At 47.8% G+C, this 22,107-nt stretch overlaps 1 protein-coding gene across 1 annotated transcript in view; it reads right to left on the bottom strand.

Annotated features, from left to right (window-relative positions):
* The window catches only part of LRIT1 (leucine rich repeat, Ig-like and transmembrane domains 1), a 30,347-nt gene extending 11,270 nt beyond the window's left edge, over window positions 1-19,077 (bottom strand). The window contains exons 1-3 of the mRNA XM_048505023.1: window positions 18,794-19,077; window positions 13,905-14,371; window positions 1,035-1,340 (exon numbers count right to left, since the gene is read on the bottom strand). Of these exons, the coding sequence (XP_048360980.1) occupies window positions 1,035-1,340; window positions 13,905-14,371; window positions 18,794-18,915 (895 nt within the window). The 5' untranslated portion in view covers window positions 18,916-19,077. The remainder of the gene's footprint in view (window positions 1-1,034; window positions 1,341-13,904; window positions 14,372-18,793) is intronic.
* Window positions 19,078-22,107: the final 3,030 nt, after the last annotated feature.

Consider the following 22,107-nt stretch of genomic DNA (forward strand, 5'->3'; position numbering starts at 1 on the left):
AGTAAGGTTGAGTTGGCACCTAGTCCTTCCGCTGTGCACTAGGCCAACAATACCAACCTCCAGGTAGGGCCTGGAGCTCCCCCAGAATTTCAGCTCATCTCCAGACTATGGAAATCAGTTCCTCCCCTGGAGAAAAGGGGTGCTTTGGAAGGTGGACTCTATAGCATCATAACCCAATGAGGTCGATGAGGGATGGACTTATGGTGGGTCATAAGAACATAAGAACTAGCCTGCTGGATCAGACCAGAGTCCATCTAGTCCAGCACTCTGCTACTCGCAGTGGCCCACCAGGTGCCTTTGGGAGCTCACGTGCAGGATGTGAAAGCAATGGCCGCCTGCTACTGCTGCTGCTCCCGAGCACCTGGTCTGCTCAGGCATCAAGGAGGATCAAGATTGGTAGCCATAGATCGACTTCTCCTCCATAAATCTGTCCAAGCCCTTTTTAAAGCTATCCAGGTTAGTGGCCATCACCACCCCCTTTTGGCACCATATTCCAAACACCAATCACACGTTGTGTGAAGAAGTGTTTCCTTTTATTAGTCCTCATTCTTCCCCCCAGCATTTTCCATGAATGCCCCCTGGTCATGTTACACATTTGTACTATGCAAAGAGAAATGATACATTTAGCTCTGCATTTACCAAATCTGTACATGGGTTCACAAATACCATCCCCCTTCTATGTAGGGGCATTATCCCTTTGGCTGGCAGAAGAACCGAAGAACAAAAATCCCACCATACCTTTAGACATAACTTGAGAGAAGAAGGCAGGTTGCTAGAATTCTTTAAAGGCATGAAATACGGCGCGATTGAAACTTATTTCCCGGTGTATTTAACCTTTGGCACTCCCAGATGTTATGGATCATACCCCATCAGCTCTTTTAAGATGAATTGGCCATGCTGATGAATTGGCCATGCTGTCAGGTGCTGATGGGAATTGTAGTCCATAACATCTGGAGTGCCAAAGGTTCGCCACCACTGCCCTATTCCTTGCACTCCCTCAATCCCCAAGCTAGCGACCTATTGGAATAACCTACCAGTTCCATTTAGTGGATTCCCATCAGCTCTCCTCCAGCTAAGCTCAGGAACTGGGACCCCAGTGGTCCCACACCGGAGGAGCACGGTGCTCCCCAAGATGGTCTTCACTTTGGCCACTGAGGTGTGCACGATGGGGCTCTGGCACTTCCGTAGCTCGACTTGACTGAAGAAGATGCCAGCCAGACTCCGCGGGTTGAAGCATTTCAGCCGGGGCTCAATGAATGCCGTGTTGGGCGACTGGAAATTGAGGAAGTGAACCATTTCGTACAGACTGCAGTCACATGTCCAAGGATTGTCCTGTAAACCTGGGGAGAAAAATTAAGATGGTGTATTGTCGAAGGCTTTCTATAGACTTCATTGTTACTCATACTTCTATTCAGATGCCCTCAACTATTGACCTGGTTGCCTTCTTTGTTACTCACAGACAATGCTTCTTCACCCACTCTGGATACTCCAACTGATATATAGATACTCCACTTGCTTTCGCAACATCAGATCCTCTGAAGATGCCAGCCACAGATGCAGGCGAAACGTCAGGAGAGAATGCTGCTAGAACTCGGCCATACAGCCCGGAAACCACACAGCACCCAAATTAAGATGGTGGTTTGTTCGTTATGTCATCAATGCACCAAATGGATAACCCATGTAAAGTTGGTAGGTATATTTCAGTGATGGCGAACCTTTTCGAGGCCGAGCGCCCAAATTGCAACCCGAAACCCACTTATTTATCAAAAAGTGCCAACACAGCAATTTAACCTGAATACTGAGGTTTTAGTTTAGAAAAAACGGTTGGCTCCGAGGCGCGCGTTACTCAGGAGTAAGCTTGGTGGTAGTTGGTGGCTTTGCTTTGAAGCAACCGTGCAACTCTTCCAATGGGTGAATCACGACCCTTGGAGGGTTTACTCAGAAGCAAGCCCCATTGACAGCAGCTGAGCTTACTCCCAGGTAAAGGATCATGCTTTAGTTCTTCGCAGGAAAATCAGTGGGGTTTAACAGTGCTTAACAGGGTTACCTACACTGTTTCCCCAAAACTAGGTCTTAAGTTTAATGCTAATAATAGAGCCCAGCGGCCCAGGCCAGCCTAGATGTGGGGGGGGCACTCTGTTTGCACGTGCCCAGGAAGAGTGCTCTGAGTGCCACCTCTGGCACCCATGCCATAGGTTCGCCACCACTGGTATATTTGGAGTACCCCTCTCAGTCTCCATTCACTCTTGTCCATCTCGGACTTTCTAACTGGGGAGTTAGTGAACACAGGTAAAGAGTTAGATCACCGTTCCTAACTGTACCCTGACCTGTTCATTGGCATCCAGGGACACACTCTATGCACACATGCATGTGGCGTTGGTGAAAAGTGTCATCAAGTTGCAGCCGACTTAAAACGATCTCACACAGTTTTCAAGCCAAGAAGTGAACAGAATGAAAGGAAACGTTGATTTTTATCCTTGCTTTTCTCTACCTTAAGGAGTCTCAAAGTGGCTTACAAACTCCTTTCCCTTCCTCTCCCCACAACAGACCCCTTGTGAGGCACCTGAGGCAGAGAGAGTTCTGAGACAACTGTGACTGGTCCGTGGTCACCCAGCAGGTTCCGTGTGTAGGAGCAGGAAAACAAATCCAGTCCTCCAAATTAAAGTTCGCCACTCAGGTGGAGGAGTGGAGAATAGCCTGGTTCTCCAGATTAGAATCTGCCACTCTTAACCACTACACCAGTGGTGGTGAACCTATGGCACTCCAGATGTTCATGGACTACAATTCCCATCAGCCCCTGCCAGCATGGTCAATTGGCCATGTTGGCAGGGGCTGATGGGAATTGTAGTGCACGGACTTCTGGAGTGCCATAGGTTCACCACCATGGCACTACACCATGCTGGTTTGCCATTGTCTACCTCTGCACAAAGACCCTGGACTTCCTTAACAATCTCCCGTCCAAGTACTGACCAGGACTGACCCTGTTTAGCTTCTGAGATCTGACAAGTTTGGCTCACATGGGCATTCCAGGTCAGAGTTATACAGGTGCACAAATCTCTGCTCATGCTCAGGAACCCCCTACATGGGTGCACTGATGTGTGTAGGCAAGCTTGCCACCCTCATTCCACTCTTGCCCTGTCCAGCCCATTTTTATCTCATTGTTCCTCCAAGGAACTCCAATTAGTGTGCACACGTCTCTCTCATTGTATCCTCATAACAACCCGGTGAGACCGATTCAGTTGAGAGAATGTGGCCAGCCCAAAATCACAGCTCAAGCTTCTTGGGAGAACAGGGATTTGATTCCAGCAGGGCCATATCTACAAAAAATGACACAAAGACACCCAATGGCACCCAGTGTTGAGCTGCATTCTCCACCCCTGAACTCCATGTGGAGTTTGGGGGGGGGGGCGCAGTTCAAGGCTGGGCTTGGCCAGGGCCGGCTTTAAACCGTGGGCTGCCCTCCAAAGCCTGCAGTTTAAAGTTGGACCTGTCAAGGCTGAGCACAGCGTCAAACTGCAGGATCTGCCCTGGCTGGTTCCAGCTTCATACTCCTGGCTCCTTCTCTGAAGCTCCACCTCCCAAGTCACATGGCCTTCAAGGCAGAGCCTGCCATTTCAAGCTGGACCCAGGCAAGCCAACCTTAAACTGTACTCCCTGTCCCCAAACTCCAGATGGAGTTGGGAGTAGGAGCACAGTTCAATGGTTGGCCCTCCTCTCCCTCCTCTCATGCCTGCTGCAGCAGGGCATGCAGAGAGAGGCAAGGAGGAGGCTGCAGCAAGGGCAGCTGGCCCTGCAGCCTAGGCTGGATCTATCTGGAGGGGGGCTCTGGGCTGCTTGGTGCCCACACTCAAGGAGTGCCCAGGACATCTGCCCTCTTTCACCCCCCTAGATACGCCTTGGAACCCAGATCTCTCAGATCCTAGTCCAACAACTTCATCATACTGAATTCTTTTACATCTTCATGTCAGCTTCTGTCAAAGACACAGGCAACCTTATCAGGAAGACCCACATGGGGTCCAGAAGCAAGAGTGGGTTGTTTCGTTTTTCAGTTTCTAATAGCTTGGATCTAGGAATCTCGGATACACTTAATTCCCCATTCACCCACAAAGTTCATATGAGTGACGACTCTTCACTTATCCTAGCTCACAGGATTCTTCAGTAGCTTTAAAAAATCCCACCTCTGTGGACTTGCAGAACTCTTTCCCATCAGAATGGATGATGGCTGACAACGGCATAACTGAAAAAATACAACTGAGAGCCATTGTGGCATAGTGGTTAAAGCAGAGGTGGGATCCAGCAGGTTCTCTCAGGTTCCTGAGAGTAGGTTACTAATTATTTGTGTGTGCCGAGAGGGGGTGACTCATTGGTGATTTTGCCACGTGATTTTTGCCTTCGTTACCCCCCTCCTCTCAGCAGTAGCGCGCAGAACTGGAAGCAGTCTAGCAGGAGGTGCACCGGCGTGTGTGGCAGCCTGCGCCTGTGTGCATTCATTTCCTGCCCAAGGACCGGTGCAGCGGCTGCGTCCTTGCCACAGCCCCGCCCAGGAATGCCCCGCCCCTGGAATGCCCGGCCACGCCCCCATCGTGCCCTGCCCAGCCCCATTTAGTTTAGAAAATGCGGCTGCATGTTTGCTCACAGGCAGTGCCATCTGGGATCACATCCAGCCTGTGTTGCACCAGCTGCACTGGCTCCCAGTAGAGTTCCGGATCATCTTCAAGGTGTTGGTGTTGACCTTTAAGGCCTTTCGCGGCCTGGGACCTTCGTATCTCTGAGACCGCATCACCCCACATGTCCCTGTACGGCCTCTTCGTTCAGCGGAGGCCAACTTACTGGTGGTCCCTGGCCCCTCGATGATACGGCTGGCCTCCACGCGGGCCAGGGCCTTTACGGCTCTGGCCCCAGCCTGGTGGAACGCTCTTCTGCCAGCTGTCCGGGCCCTGCGGGACCTTACTGAATTCCGCAGGGCCTGTAAGACGGAGCTGTTCCGCCGGGCCTTTGGAGGAACCAGCCGTTGATGGTGCCCCCCCCCCCCGGCTTTCACATCTACGCCTCTTGCCATCTGGGGATTGACTGCTCTTCCCTCCTGAAAGAGAGTTTGAAATGGAATTGTCGGACGCCATCCTCTAAATCAATTTATTATGTTTAGTTTTCTATTATATCGCTGCTTTTAATAGTTTTAACAGTTTTAGTTGTTTACTTTGTACTTGTTAGTTACGATGTTGTACACCGCCCAGAGCCCCCTGGAGATGGGGCGGTATAAAAACTGAATAAAATAAAATAAATAAATAAATAAATTGGTGCTACGCCACAGTTTGAATCCCACCACCATGGGAACCTGTTACTAAAATTTTTGGATCCCATCACTGGGTTAAAGAGTTGGACTAGGACAGGGGTCTACAACCTGTGGCTCTCCAGATGTTCATGGACTACAATTGGCCATGCTGGCAGGGGCTGATGGGAATTGTAGTCCATGAACATCTGGAGAGCCACAGGTTGCAGACCCCTGGACTAGCATCTGGGACATCCAAGTGCAAATCCCCTCTCATGCCACGGAAGCTTGCTGAGAGACCTTGTCATGTAGTCTAACCTGCCTCACAGGGTAGCTGCGAGGATAAAACAGAGGAGAGGAGAATTATGTCAGCAGCTTTGGATCCCCTTGGGGGTGAAAGGCAGGATAGAAATAAAGAAAATAAAGAGAATACATGAATAAAATTGAAAAGGACATTATCAAAAGAATAGGGAGATCACTGTCTATGTGGGAAAAAATGTGTTCCGATCTTGAGTGTATTTACTCTCTAGAACAGTGATGGCGAACCTTTTCGAGACCAAGTGCCCAAACTGCAACCCCAAACCCACTTATTTATTGCAAAGTGCCAACACGGCAATTTAACCTGAATGCTGAGGTTCCAGTTTAGAAAAAAACGGTTGGCTCCGAGGTGTGTGTTGCTCAGGCGTAAGCTTGGTGGTAGTCGGTGGCTTTGCTTTCAAGCAACCATGCAACTCTTCCAACGGGTGAATCATGACCCTAGGAGGGTTTACTCAGAAGCAAGCCCCATTACCAGCAACCAAGCTTACTCCCAGGTAAAGGATTGCGCTTTAGTTCTTCTCATGAAAATTAGTGGGGTTTAACAGCGCTTAACAGGGTTACCTGCACTGCTTCCCCAAAACTAGATCTTAGGTTTAATGCTAATATTCAAGCCCAGCGGCCCAGGCCAGCCTAGATATGTACCATAGGTTCGCCACCACTGCTCTAGAAGCTGGGAAAAGCAGCCTGCAAATACTAAAAGTGAATGTGTACACTTTCTTGATAAAAGAGGTTTCCGTACTTAGGAAACTTACTTTGAGGAAGGGGGTGGTCTTCAGAAAAAAGCAACATCATTGTTGCTATGGGAGAAAGCTCCCAATCCACAGTTTCCCTACTTCATAAGACTGGCTATTGGTTACCCAAGAGGGACTCATAATCTACAAAAAGAACAACTAATATCACAGTGTCTCCTTTCTAAGATTCCTAAGAGACTCATAACCCACAGCAAGGAGAACAAATACAATCCCTTCAGTTGACAGTGCCAGATGTGAGAGCTCTCCAGTTCCCCCCCCCCCATTCCAGTCTCTCATTTAAGGTTGCCAGCTGTGGCAACTTGTGGGAAGCTCATGTGGCCAGGAAAATTCAAATCCCTGTCACTCCAACAGCACAATGACACTTCCAGGATTTCTAGGGCTTCCAGCCTCTGGCCTCATATCACATCAGACGGTTTGTCCACTGCACCTTTCTTCTTTCTTCTCCCCATATTGCCCCGGTAGGCTCCACCGGTCCTCGGAGGAGGACCTACTCGTGATCCCTGGCCCAAAAATGACCAGGCTGGCCTCGACAAGGGGCAGGGCCTTTTCAGCCCTTGCCCCTACCTGGTGGAACAGGTAGGCCTCGACAAGGGGCAGGGCCTTTTCAGCCCTGCCCCCTACCTGGTGGAACAGGTAGGCCTTGACAAGGGGCAGGGCCTTTTCAGCCCTGGCCCCTACCTGGTGGAACATTTATATATACCCATTGGGAGATCAGGGCCCTGCAGGACTTACAGAGTTTCCGCAGGGCCTGCAAGACAGACCTGTTCCGCCAGGCGTTTGGCCAGCCTGGTTAAAAATACATCTACCATGTCATCTGGCCTCCCGTGGGCACAAGGGGGGGGGAGGGGGGTAGCCAGACGCCATCCACATTTTTAAATGGGTTCTGTTTTTATGTAATTGGTATTTACATTATGTTTTAATGTATGTTTTAACCTTGTTGTGAACCGCCCTGAGCCCTCAGGGGGAGGGCGGTATATAAAAATAATAATAAATAAAATAAATAAAATAAATTAAGGAATCATTGGTCAGTTTGCTCTAGCAGCCATTGATCTGGCCTGGGAAGGCAAAAGTAATTGCCGTTGGAGAAAAGGAGGACCTGCATCATTGAGCTGAGTAGTGGCAATGGTTGCTGTCTCCAATATTTATCACCCATTCCTGGCTTTTTCAGTGATCTGTGCTAGTGCCATGTATTGTAACTGTGCCACCTGATCCTTAAGCAATGAACTTAAACACGAATTCAGCAAGGTTCCTTATATATTTACCCCACACTGCATTTTTTGGTATGTACATAGGCAGAAACCGAATAATATCTGGCATAAAACACTATGTGTGTTAAGTGCCATCAAGTCACTTGCAACTTATGCCAACCCTATGAATCAGTTCTCTCCAAAATCTCCTATTGTTTCCAGTATTGTTCAGTTCTTGCAAACTGAGGGCCATGGCTTCCTTTACTGAGCCAATCCATCTCATGCTGGGTCTTCTTCTTTCCCTGTTGCCTGTAACTTTTCCTAGCATTATTGTCTTTTCCAATTACTCTTCTCATAATAAGGTTAAAGGGCAATAGCATCAGTTTGGTCATTTTATCTTCAAGGATTTGATAAATAAAACTAGTCATTAGAAATAAATGGTTTTACAGAACTGAGAAGCCACAGACAAGGAAGGAAGGAAGGAAGGAAGGAAGGAAGGAAGGAAGGAAGGAAGGAAGGAAGGAAGGAAGGAAGGAAGGAAGGAAGGAAGGAAGGAAGGAAGGAAGGAAGGAAGGAAGGAAGGAAGGAAGGAAGGAAGGAAGGAAGGAAGGAAGGAAGGAAGGAAGGAAGGAAGGAAGGAGATGGATGGATGGATGGATGGATGGATGGATGGATGGATGGATGGATGGATGGATGGATGGATGGATGGATGGATGGATGGATGGATGGATGGATGGATGGATGGATGGATGGATGGATGGATGGATGGATGGATGGATGGATGGATGGATAATGGGAGGGGATATCAAAAACACTGAAATATCCTTGGCTTCTATCTTTACAAAGAAGGCTGCTCTTTATGGGAAGGAAGGAACCAGAAGGGCAAATTTTAGGACTGGAGAGCAGCACACATGCGTTGGGGTTTTTTAAAGGATCTGAGAAATTCACGGTGAGCAAATGTTGAGCTTGAAAACAAAGTAGGCTTAAAGGCAGTATACCTTTGAAAATCACGAATAGATAACAGAGAGGACAGTCATGACGTGCATACAAGTTTTCCAGGGGCATTATGCTGAAATATTTTTGGGAGCAGTTCACACACATGAATCCACCTTATGCTGAATCAGACCACTGGTCCATCAAAAGTATTGCCTACTCTGACCGGCAGCAGCTCTCAAGGTTCTCCAGTTCACATAACTCCTTACTGGAGATGAAGGGTACTGAACCTAGGACAGTGGTGGCGAACCTTTGGCACTCCAGATGTTATGGACTACAATTCCCATCAGCCCCTACAATTGGCCATGCTGGCAGGGGGCTGATGGGAATTGTAGTCCATAACATCTGGAGTGCCAAAGGTTCGCCACCACGGACCTAGGATCTTCCGCATGCCATGCAGGTGCTCTACCAGTGAGCCATTGCCCCCTCTCCAAGATGCTGCTTCATATGGACCAATCTCTGGTTCAAGCAGTGGCGGAGCTACCAGGGGATAGGGGGTGCACCACGCACCGGGCACACGGCTTTAGGTCATGTGTGGGGCAGAAAATCCCCCTGATCCCTCCCCACTTCGCGCAGTGCTCTCACACTTAATTTAGCTAGTCCGAAAGCAGAAGTTGGATGACAGGCTCGCCTGTAATCTCCTTGGCTGCAAATGCCCTGGTGGGAACTACATAGTTCCCACCAGGTTGTTTGCAGCCTGTAACGGAACACAGGCAGGCCTGTTCTCCAGCCAGCTCGGTTTGCTAAAGTAAGTGTGGGGGAGGGGCACTGTGCAGGGGGCCCCCGAAAAAGCCAGAGTGCACACCGGGCACACTCTGGCCCAGCTACGCCTCTGGGTTCAGGGAGCCAGCATAACGTAGTGGTTAGAGCGTTGAACTAGGAATCAAGAGATGCAGATTTGAGTCACCCGTCTACCATGGAAGCTCACCGATGACCCTGGGCCACTCACACTCCCAAGACTGTTGTGAGAATTAATGGCGAATGGGAGACTGTTTTAAACTACTTTCGGCCTAGGGAGAGAAGCAGGGTATAAAAGAAATTTTAATTCTTAAAAAAAAACTTCAGCGGGGCATTGCTTATGTTCAGGAGATGCAGTCTGTCCCCTTAGCCGCTTGAAATGAGCCCTGGGATAGACCTCTCAAACGATAGGCAACTTATTGCTGATATAAGCAACCATCCGCACTGCTCACGCTCCGCTGAGTCAGCCACATGACATCCTCATGAAATAATTTGACAAATGTGGACTAAAGAAATCAGCACAAAATCAGGATAGTCTACAAGGGACCTGACCTGGGTAGATCAGTCTATCCTGAGCTTGTAGATCTTGGAAGTTAAGAAGCGTTGGTCCTTGTCAGCACTTGGATGGGTGACCTCCAAGGAATTCCAAGGTCACTGTGCAGAGGCAGGCAAGGGCAAGCCACCTCTTGAATACCTCTTGCCTTGAAAACTTTACAAAGTGTCAACTGGGACTCTTTAGTTTGGAGAGGAGACGTCTGAGAGAAGGGATATGATTGAAGTCTATAAAATTATGCACGGGGTAGAAAATGTTGACAGAGAGAAATTTTTCCTCTCTTTCTCACAATACTAGAACCAGGGGGCACTCATTGAAAATGCTGGGGGGAAGAATTAGGACTAATAAAAGGAAACACTTCTTCACGCAACGTGTGAGTGGTGTTTGGAATATGCTGCCACAGGAGGTGGTGATGGCCACTCACCTGGATAGCTTTAAAAAGGGCTTGGACAGATTTATGGAGGAGAAGTCGATGTATGGCTACCAATCTTGATCCTCCTTGATCTCAGATTGCAAATGCCTTCGCAGACCAGGTGCTCAGGAGCAGCAGCAGCAGCAGGCCATTATTTTCACATCCTGCACGTGAGCTCCCAAAGGCACCTGGTGGGCCACTGCGAGTAGCAGAGTGCTGGACTAGATGGACTCTGGTCTGATCCAGCAGGCTAGTTCTTATGTTCTTAACTGCAACTTGCCCGTAAAAATGAGGAATAGTACAAGAGTACAGAATATGACTTACCAAAATAGCACACATGAACCTTTGCTCATAAACTAGGCATGTTTTGGTCTATTTATCACAGTCTTCTTTTCAGATCTCCATTGATGCAGTGATGGGAAAAAATGAAGATGAGTAATAAAGGGAGCTCGGAACTTTCTGAAAGGCTTAGTGATGGGTCTGGTCTTTCTAAACATGTGGGGAAAGATTGGACAATACCACTGCCCCCTTCCAAGTACTGCATCCCTTTAGACTTCTGTGGTTTCCAGAAGGTAGGAGAAATGGCTAGAATTGCCTATCTTTGCCCTTAGCCGATCCCAAAGAACATACGGGGCCAGCTAAGGAAATTGGCAAGCTCCATGTGAATTACTTGCACTTATTTTCTCCCATTCCCTTACATACATTTGGTAGACATGAGTAGGGAAAAGAAACAGTAGTACTAAGATGACACAAAGCTGGTTCAAACCACAAATGCGCAAGAGCAATGGATCCCGACCTGGGGTATGTGTAACCCCAGGAGTATGTGCTAGAGCAGTGGTGGCGAACCTTTGGCACTCCAGATGTTATGGACTACAATTCCCATCAGCCCCTTCCAACATGGCCAATTAGCCATGCTGGAAGGGGCTGATGGGAATTGTAGTCCATAACATCTGGAGTGCCAAAGGTTCGCCACCACTCTGCTAGAGTGTTTGGGGGTATGTGAAAAAAATTACATAATGGGTTCACTGATATTGGGGTACAAATTTAGGGAAATCGGTTGCCAAGTGAAAAAAAGGTTGGGAACCACTGCACTAGAGCATAGGTGTCAAACTCATGGCCCTCCAGACGTTATGGACGACAGTTTCCATCATCCCCTGCCAGCATCGTGAGTTTGACACCTGTGCACTAGAGGATAGGACAGATTTCTGAACAGTCAGCAGTCAACGGCAAAGCTAGACAAACAGCACAATTTTGACATTCAGCTTCATCAGAAAGAAGGTCTATGGCCGTGGTGGTGAACCTTTGGCACTCCAGATGTTATGGACTACAATTCCCATCATGCTGGCAGGGGCTGATGGGAATTGTAGTGCATAATATCTGGAGTGCCAAAGGTTCGCCACCATTCATCTGAGTGACTTGACTTACTGCTGAAGCATTTAGAGGACACCGAATTGTGATAGAACGTGAGTCAGCCATGAAGTCTGATGACAAAAAAGGCTGATGGCATTGTAAAATGGGTTCAGAGCACACGATCTCAAAAAACCCATCTGCATAGCTTGCCTAGATCAGTTGTGGAATCTCATTTTTGGAGGTACTGCAGATCAGTGGTCCCAAATGTGATGCCCAAAGGGGCCATGGGGCCCACTAATGGGTTTCCGAGTGGCCACTTCCTTCTTTTCTCATGCAAAGAGTCAATCCTGTGTATTGTCGAAGGCTTTCACGGCCAGATTCAACTGGTTGTTGGGGATGTTCCGGGCTGTGTGGCCGTGGTCTGGTAGATCTTGTCCCTAAACCCCAAGGGCATGCTAAGTTCATGAACAATAGACTCCACTCAAACACAGGATTTGCATTCACCCATACTGCTGCTGCTGCAGGGCATGAAAATGTGAATCACTCCCTGGACTGAAAACCCCCACCCGCAATACAATACTATCAACCACATCTTTGCATAGCAACACTTACTGATTGGTTCCCCACCTTGGGACATGGACAATATATACTCCACTAAACTGTTGGAATAAGCAACTTCTGCATGCTTGGACACTGGGGGGTGCTGTGTATCTCAGTCTAACTGTGATGTTGCCTCTCTTGTTTGCCCTCCTTGTCTGGGCCAGGAGACCGCCCACTAACTTCCTTTCTTCCCCATGCTGGTTTCACTTCTGCTCTAGCCTTTGACCTGAGCGCATGGTCAATGGCAACCTGCTCAGTGGGGCCTTTCCCACTGCAGGATCCTCTCACCTGCACACACGTGATGGCGCGTTAGTTGTGCCCACTTGTCGTAGGGAAAGTCATCTCTTTAGACTAGGGTTTCTTTCTATCTACTTTTTTCCTGGAACAAAGCTGTGAACTGGAGATGCTTGAATAAATGTAAGTTTTACCTTTTACATTTATCTCTTGGGAAGGTTCTATAAACTGCACTCACACACACGACTGGGCAGATTCATGACTCTAAATGAAATCTAACATAAACATTCCTTTCTCACTGGACACAGTGTGTAACAGACTTCCCTCTGTGATACACCTCTGAGGATGCCAGCCACAGATGCAGGCGAAACGTTAGGAACAAGATCCACCAGACCACGGTCCGGAAAACCCACAACCACCAGTCAGTCCTGTCTTTCTTCCCCTATGGTGTAGGAGGTTCTTCAAAAGGCCCCAAAGGCATCACCTTGAGCCTTCATGAGTACTCATCTGGAAACATCTGCATCCCTTTCAGGAGGATGCTCGCATTAAAACCTACCAACGTTTCATGATGAACCTGAGTTCTCACAGCAGCCTTTTTAGTGATGGTACCCACTACATGTTCTCAACAATCCAGACGTTCTCACCTGCTCAACAAGGTTGGGAATACCTGCTTGCTGGAATAGGGACCTGATTGAGGGAAGAAGAAGAAGAAGAAGAAGAAGAAGAAGAAGAAGAAGAGGAAGAAGAAGAAGAAGAAGAGGAGGAGGAGGAGGAGGAGGAGGAGGAGGAGGAGGAGGGGGAGGAGGAGGAGGAGGAGGAGTTTGGATTTATATCCCCCCTTTCTCTCCTGCAGGAGACTCAAAGGGGCTTACAATCTCCTTGCCCTTCCCCTCTCACAACAAACACCCTGTGAGGTAGGTGGGACTGAGAGAGCTCAGAAGAACTGTGACTAGCCCAAGGTCACCCAGCTGGCATGTGTGGGAGTGTACAGGCTAATCTGAATTCCCCAGATAAGCCTCCACAGCTCAGGTGGCAGAGCTGGGAATCAAACCTGGTTCTTCCAGATTAGATACACGAGCTCTTAACCTCCTACGCCACTGCTGCTCCTTAGAATTAGAATAATAAACAACCATTCAATTGTAGCTCTGTGTTCACTGTATGCCCAACCACCCTATTAAATCCTCCCGCTGCCACCATTTGAGGACATCCCACGTGCCCACCATTGCACCCGTTGCTCATTTTTCAGTTGAGCACTGGACCGTTCAGTCCTTCCAAATGCAGAGACTGCCCACAAATGCCTGAGGAGGCACAGTCAGAACAGCAACTCATACAGGGAAACAACAGATGGCCTGGAGGTGAGGTGCCTCACTCACTTAAACACTCCAAAGCTCAATCTTCTTGAGCATCAGAGGGGCTAATGATCGAAAAGATTGGCAGGCGTCAAGAAGTTATCAATGCAGAGTTCTGTTCTACCAACTCTCCTGGTTCAGCTTCTTACCTAAAATGATCTTGGGATTGTCATTGGGAAAGTAGGGAAGAGTCTGGAGGCTCGACCAGACGGCAATAACAGTTTGAGGGAGCGTGGTCAGCTTGTTGCTCGAAAGATCAACGTAAGTGAGGTTCTTGACGTACTGGGCCGCTTCGGCTGGGATCGAGGCCAGTTCGTTGTTATGGAGATCCAGCAGCCGCAGCTGGGGCATGCTCAGCAGGGCGTCCCAAGGGAAGGAAGTGAGGACATTCCCCGCCAATCTCAGTTCACGCAGCCTTCGAAGGCCCCGAAAGTTCGTCACGCTGAGGCTTGCCAGAGAGTTATAGGGCATCCAGAGGAATTCCAAGCTGCGGAGCGAGTGGAAAGACTCCCCGGGCACCCTTCGAATGGCAGTCTTTTCTATGCGGAGCTTAAATGTATCCACTGGGAAGTTCACCGGTGTGAGGGTCATCTCGGGATCATTGCACAGAACAGCTCTGTGGGAGACAAAGACAGCCTTTTGTAACTCTTCGTAAAAGTTGTAAACTTTTAAATGTTGGTTTTTCATTTATTGATTTTTTTTCCCTTTCATTTTCTCTGGGGGAGTTTCTCCTGGCCGTTTCCCCACTTTGGTCGTTTCCCCTTTGCTGCGCGCTACTCTCAGCGCGCGTCATTTCTGGCGCATGCCCAGGCTTCCCCACAACCCCGCGCTCTGCGCTCTGCACGGGGTCATCAAAAGGCACCGTTTTGAAGAGAGCCAGGAATGACGCGCGCGGAGGGGGCGCGAGAGCGGCAGCTTCGGGGCGGCTGCGTTGTCGCCGCCCTTGTAGTGGGGAGTGCCGCGGGACCCCGCGGCTATTTGGGGAGAGTAGCGCGCAGCAGAAGGTAAGTGGGGAAAGGCCCCCTGTTAGAATTTTGCCACACTCTAAATTAGCTTGTTTTTTTAAAAAAGAAAAGAAAAGAAAAAGAAGGTTCAAATCCACAAAAACCAAGAGCATGAAAAGCCGGGCTATATGTGTATGCAGGATTGATGAATTCTAAACTAACTGCAATCCACACCTCCTCAGCTGAGCGAACAATTTGGTGACACTGAACAAGCTTCAAATAAAGCATCATTTAGCTCAAGTTTCAGGTGGGGAAGAGAGTAGTAAAAAGAGCAAGATTTGAGCACCTTAAACACCAAACAGATTTCCAGGGTGTAAACTTTCAAAAATCAAAGCTCTCTGAATTAGACACCTGACAAAGGGAGTTTGGAGTCTCAAAAGCTTATATCCTGGATATCTTGTTGGTCTGTAAGCAGTGATGAAGGGAGGGGGAACTGCTGAATGCCCCCTCCTGTCCCCACCCCCAAACACCTCGAAACGTCCCTGCCACGCCCCCGCCCTATCACTAATACGTCACTGCAATGGCGGTGTCCAGGGCAAGCCGCCCTGGATGTCCCCATTGCAGCTACGCCTCTGACTTTAAGGTGTCAATGGATTCAAATCTTGTTAGTTTAGCCCAGATACTGTTGACTAATGCCTTTTTTTTTTTGGAGAGGCACGCTAGTGAGAGCCAGTGTGGTGTAGTGGTGAAGAGCTGTGAACTCTAATCTGGAGAACTGGGGGCCTTTCCCCACTCTCTTCCATCCCCCCTATGCCGCGCGCTGCTCTCAGTGCGCAGCATCCCAGGTGCGCGCCCGGGGTCATCAAAAGGCGCCCTTAAGAAGAGCGCCTGGGATGCCGCGTGCTGAGGGGGCGAGACAGCGGCAGCGTCGGGGCGGCTGCGCTGTCGCCGCTCCTGTCATGGGGAGTGCCGGGGGACCCCGCACTACTCTCCTCAAGTAGCGCGGGGCTTAAGGTAAGTGGGGAAAGGCCCTGAGTTTGGCTCCGCACTGCTCCACATGACAGGTGGACTCTTATCTAGTGAACTGGATCTGTTTCCCCTCTCTTACACATGAGGTCTGCTGGGCTAGCTGTAATTCTCTCTGAACTCTATTAGCCCCCACCTACCTCACAAGGGAGTCTGTTGTGGGGAGAGGAAGGGAAAGGAGCTTGTAAGCCACCTTGAGACTCCTTACAGGAGAGAAAGGTGGGGTATAAATCAAAACGCTTCTTCTTAGTGCAGCTACTTTGGTGAATCCACATTTGTACATCAGGCCGGCTTCTAGACATGATTGCCAGTTTCCAGGTTATGCCTAGAGACCTTACTTGAAATACATTTGATCTCAAAAATGCAGACATTTTTGGAGAACAGGGGTTACTTTGGAGGGTAGACTCTACGGCATCGTACCCTGCTGATGCCCCTCCCCTTTTCATACCCAACCCTTCCCAGGCTCCACCCCCAAATCTCCAGAAATTTCCAGGACAAAACTTGGTAGCCCTTTTTATCAAGCCTTGCCTTTTCCCTTATTTCCACTGTGGTTTAAACTGCTCAAAATCACATTGTTGAAATAGTTTAGTGTTATCTCAAAGTACTAACACACAAAAGGTGCCATTGAGCCCACACTCCAAAGTAGCTACATCCTCTAAGGAAACTGATCTCTGCATTTTGGAGATCAGTTACAATTCAGTGTTGTCTCTAGGCTAGTGTGACCAGATGTCCCACTTTTGACTAATTTGTTCCGCATCCTGTGGGGTTTTTTTAAATGTCCCGATTTTTGGAAGGCTGCTGCACTGCCTTCTGGGGCGCTCCCCTGTGACAGGGCGGGAAACAGGGGTTTGGCAGTTTGGCAGCCTCCAGCACTGCCGCACTGCCTTCTGGGGCACTCCCCTGTGACAGGGCAGGAAACAGGGGTTTGGCAGTGTGGCAGCCTCCAGCACTGCCGCACTGCCTTCTGGGGCACTCCCCTGTGACAGGGCAGGAAACAGGGGTTTGGCAGTGTGGCAGCCTCCAGCACTGCCGCACTGCCTTCTGGGGCACTCCCCTGTGACAGGGCAGGAAACAGGGGTTTGGCAGTGTGGCAGCCTCCAGCACTGCCGCACTGCCTTCTGGGGCACTCCCCTGTGACAGGGCAGGAAACAGGGGTTTGGCAGTGTGGCAGCCTCCAGCACTGCCGCACTGCCTTCTGGGGCGCTCCCGTTTCCCGCCCTGTGACAGGGTGGGAAACAGGGGAGCACCTCAGAAGGCAGTGCGCTCCTGCGGCTGCGTGCATGCATGCACGCATGCGCACGCGCACACACACATACCTCCAATGCTGTCACACTTTAAAAAGGTGAAAATCTGGTCACCTTACTCTAGGCCCAACCTGGAAACTGACAACCATGTCTATAGAAGCAGGCCTGATACACAACTGTGGTTCACTGAAGTAACTACACTAAGAGGAAGAGGAAGCGTTTGGATTTATATCCCACTTTTCTCTCCTGTAAGGAGACTCAAGTTGGTTTACAAACTCCTTTCCCTTCCTCTCCCCATAACAGACCCCTGGTAAGGTAGGTGGGGCTGAGAGAATGCAGAGACAACTGTGACTAGCCGAAGGCCACTCAGCAGGCTTCATGTGTAGGAGGGAGAAACAGATCCAGTTTACTGGATACTAGTCCACCGCTCATGTGGAGCAGTGGGAAATAAAACTCAGTTTTCCAGTTTTCCAGATTCCAGTCCATCTGCTCCTAACCAGTCCACCGTACTGAGATGTAGCCCTGCTTTGATTTGACCTGTCAATCTGGTATATATTTTGGAATATGTTAGTCATCCCAAAGTCTTAGCTAATCCCTTCTTCCCTAATTTACTTAGGGAAACAAAAGATCTGCAAAAGAATGTAAATTTTACCACAGTAACTGCACCACATTTATATATACCCATTGGCTTCTCCGCAGAAAAGCTGCAAGCTAGTAAACAAAGATTTACCACTAAAGATTTACTACTCAAGCAAGTGAACAAAGATTTAATTACTCAGTGTGACCATTTGTGAATTCCCTCATGTGAAATGTTCTGTTGAAAACACGCTGTGTGTACACTAGACACTCTAGCCATGCTACTCTCATGCATGGGTATAACGGCTACAACTCCACTGTAAGCCAAATGTAAACCAGCAGTACAGAAGATAAACCACGACTACTTCACCTCAGAATCCCATCTTTGGTCTAGAGGCAGAAATAATTCCGAACCACATTACAGGATTACAGAAATCAATATAAATGAAACATTTGTAATTCACACTGAAAAGACCTTCTGAATATGCTCACCACTGCATTTATGTTCAAGCTATGTATCGTGTATAAGGCGGTATGAGATTAAAACTTAAAGTTACAAATACACTTAAGAACCGGTGTTCTCCGTCCCTTTGCCCTACAAATCTACCGGTAAAAATCTGTTTGGTTTCCCAGTCTATTTCTGTAGAGTTCTAAGCAGTATTCTGAATCAACAGGTTTCGTGTGTTTCTAACAGAGAAAACGGCAGCCATCTTTCTAACCTCTGCTTGAAACAGAGGAAGTGCCTAGTATTTTTGTACCATAGTTGGCTTTGAAAACACATGAGCATGGAAGGTTGGCAAATAAGCAACATACCTGTGTGTAATCCCTTTTTTTAAAAAATTAGGAAGTCTGTTATAATTTTTATATGTCTGGCATGGCTGAGTGACTCCTTTAAAGACATTGTTCCCCCCTTTGTATACCTATTTCGAAAGCTTCATGTTTGACCTCCTGTCTGCCCCCCCCCGCCCCCTCCCCGACATTGTGCTAATGATAATTATATTGCTTCCATCCTGGTATGAAGGATCATCGAATGCCGTCTTCGAAATCAGATTACAGTTTGCTCTGCAGCTAATCCCACCGGGCCTAAAGCCGTAGAGCAGAGTGGCCAGGAAAACAACCTTTGCGTTAAAGAGCCACACTACATAACCCGCATCTATTTGCATTTCTTACTTGGGCCGTTAAAACTGCCCTCCTCCCCATATACTTTCCAAGTATTTGATAATTAAAAAGAACCGCTCGTGCACGTACCTGGCTTTCGTTCCTTCGTTGATGCTGCTGAACGTGCAGCTGCATTGGGACGGGCACGACCCCAGAGCCGACGGCAGCCCCCCAAATGCGAGGCAGCACACTATGCCCACCGTGATCCACATCACTACCTGGGCATGAGAACGTGCCCCCGGCTACTGGATAAGGTGGAGGAGGGTTTCCTCTATTGTTCCGTCCATGGGGCCGGTCACATCTTGTTAATGCACCACAGTTTTGCTATGCGCAGGGATCTTCCAGCCTGCTGTGAAGCCATCAGATAAAACGGATCGGCAGGGGATTAATCGTGAGGTTATTTTCATGTCCGTGCTTATTGCTTCCTGGAATCGCTCACAGAGAGGGTTGCTTTCTTCCCTCTTGCCAGAGACTGCATTCCCTAATGAAGGCCAGCCTCTGTTTTGTGAATCAAAAATTCTCTAGGGACAATATTTATAGCTAGCAAGAGTTTAACATTTTTTTTTAAAGTATCTGGCCTAGTGGAATGACCTTCATCAATGTCAGATGGTTACACTAATGCAGGGGTCTTCAAACTATGGCCCTCCAGATGTTCATAGACTACAATTCCCATGAGCCCTACCACTTGGCCATGCTGGCAGGGGCTGATGAGAATTGTAGTCCATGAACATCTGGAGGGCCATAGTTTGAAGACCCCTGCACTAATGCAATGGGGTCTCAAACTATGGGTCAGGACCCCCACGTTCGTTGTACTTTTTCACAGGTGGGTCACAAAGCCAAGGAGGAGGAAGAGGAAGAGGAAGAGGAAGAGGAAGAAGAGGAGCTGGGAGAGGAAGCAGATTCGCTTTTGACTTGGCATCACGTGTGAAGTGGCTATGAAATGCAGACCGTTGCTCAGTAATGCTGTATTACGATAAATACCAAACATGGAAAACGAAACCTAAACCTGTTCTGGTTTAACTGATGTAAAACTCTTGCATTTCATATTGAGAAGAGGGGGAATAGTGAGGAGTTATTTTTGCAGGGTTGTACCAAAAAGCAGGCTAGGTTTGAAAGTAGGTCCCACTTTAAATGTCTGAGAATCCCGGTAGAAATGCCCAAACTGGAACTATTTTATGGACAAGGGAGTATTTTAAAATGCTTCTGTTTTTGTTTCTTCTTTTAAAAAAAGACATCATTTATGGTTTTATAATCCTGTAGGGATGTTTTGTTTTGTTTTTGGTCTTTTGTTAACTGGCCAAGGTTACAGGCAAATTCAGCGATACGGCAAGTTAGAACCAAGCAGAGACGATTGGGAAAATAAACCAGTGGCATATGCAGTAATGGCAAAATTTTGTGAATAAGCAACCAGTCGAAATATCTTAAGATAAATAGAAAGTGTATTATTTATATTATTCTTTTTAAAAAAGAAAGGAAAGGTGCACTATGATGGATGTCACTGAAACGATATACATAAATTATCAGTAATCTTCATAAAATATTAGGGTTGTTAAAGGAAGTAGGAAAACATTTAAACATATTATGAAAAATGAAATAACATGCCAACTCATTTTTAAAACACGAAAAACATTCTAGGAATGTATTATTGTAACCATCTATTCGTGTTTTTTTCTATTTCAGATTTATAGAATTTATGTTATAGAATTGCTCAGTGTCATTGTTAGGTTTACCAGATATTGCATACAGATTTCATTATTTTTATTAGATTATTACAATAAGCGACATTTCATGGGCTTTCCGATACCATTTTTGTTGCTAATAGTCATCAATAATAATTATCTATTTTGATTTTTAGATATTATATGTATAAAAAGCTTCACTCAGTCTTTGGAACTAACTGTAACTATTGTTCTGTTTCAATTTTCCTTTTTCTTGTTCTGTTTGTTTATGATTTTTTTAAAAATACCAAAAAAAGCAATGAAGAGCTCTCAAACTTGGCTGTACACAAAAAGATGGACTTTTTTTTACTAACCCAGGACATTCTTAAATCAGTCCTGCCGACATTTCCTCAGACTATCAAAAAGGGCGCTTTCACCGGTCTCCCATGAGAGATTACTGGGGGAAGACGTGTTTTCGGGTGTCAGTGATTGAGGGAAATTAGCAAATACCTTTCTCCCCTCTTTCACTGACAGAAACCTATGCAGAATCCAACCTTTTCTTTGGCCACAATCTGACACTGCTTTGTCCTTCTCAATTTTTTCCCCCATCACAGGTGACCTGAGGAGAACAATCCAGGTTTGTGAGGATTACTTAATTTAATTTAATTCTTCAATTATATACTTACTTATATGCTTACATATGAGAGGTGTTGGATTATACGGGCTCTTCAGATATCAAGCTAAATGTAGCTCACCTGCCGTTTATGAGAGGAAGAGGAGGAGGAGGAGTTTGGATTTATACCACGCCTTTCTCTCTTGTAAAGAGACTCAAGGTGGCCTACAAACTCCTTTCGCTTCCTCTCCCCACAACAGACACTTTGGGGCTTTCCGCACTACAGAAGGGAGCTAAGGTCGACTCGGTTCCCTTCAGTGGAGGGCGATTCCAGGCTGTCAGCATAGCAACTTACTTGGCCCCCTGGAACCGAGCTAAGTGGGCGGGATCATCTTGGTGCCTGTTTCGCTCCTCGATCGTGATTGGAGCTTGTGTTTCCACAGGAAACGGGAGCGTTTTTTAAAATAGTTTTTACAGTTTACAGTTTACAGTTACATGCGCTTTCTGCCCGCCACGACTCTCCTGTTCTGCGCATGCCACAAAAGCGGCTCCTGATTGGTTGAACGGATGAGGTGTCGTTTCGATGGGTCCGCACTTCGAAGCTTCGAAGCGGTATCGACCTTGTTCCAGCAGAAAGGTGCAGTTCATAACTGCGACAGGGATGTCGCAGTTCTGGGGGGGGGGGACTGAGACAAAACAACGTTGAGCTCGGTTGCAGTGCGGATTCACTGAGGCGAACCTAGGTAGAAACCAGTACAACTCTGTCAGTGCGGAAAGCCCCTTTTTGAGGTAGGTGGGGGTGAGGGAATTTTGAGAGAACTGTGACTAGCCCAAGGTCACCCAGCAGGTTTCATGAGGAGTAGCAGGGAAACAAATCCAGTTCACAAGGTAGGAGTCTGCCGCTCATGTAGGGAAGTGGGGAATCAAACCAGGTTTTCCAGGTGAGAGTCCACTGCTGTTAACCACGATGACTCAGTCTTTTTGTTTTTGCTGTCCCAGGTAGGTCTCCAAGGGGTCTCCAGGCGACAGAGATCAGTTCACCAGGAGAAAATGGCTGCTTTGGAAAGTTGACTCTATGGCACTATACCCCACTGAAATTCCTCCCCTCCCCAGATTCTGCCCTCTTCAGGCTC

This window comes from Sphaerodactylus townsendi, linkage group LG08 (genome assembly GCF_021028975.2).
Source record: "Sphaerodactylus townsendi isolate TG3544 linkage group LG08, MPM_Stown_v2.3, whole genome shotgun sequence".
NCBI lineage: Eukaryota > Metazoa > Chordata > Lepidosauria > Squamata > Sphaerodactylidae > Sphaerodactylus > Sphaerodactylus townsendi.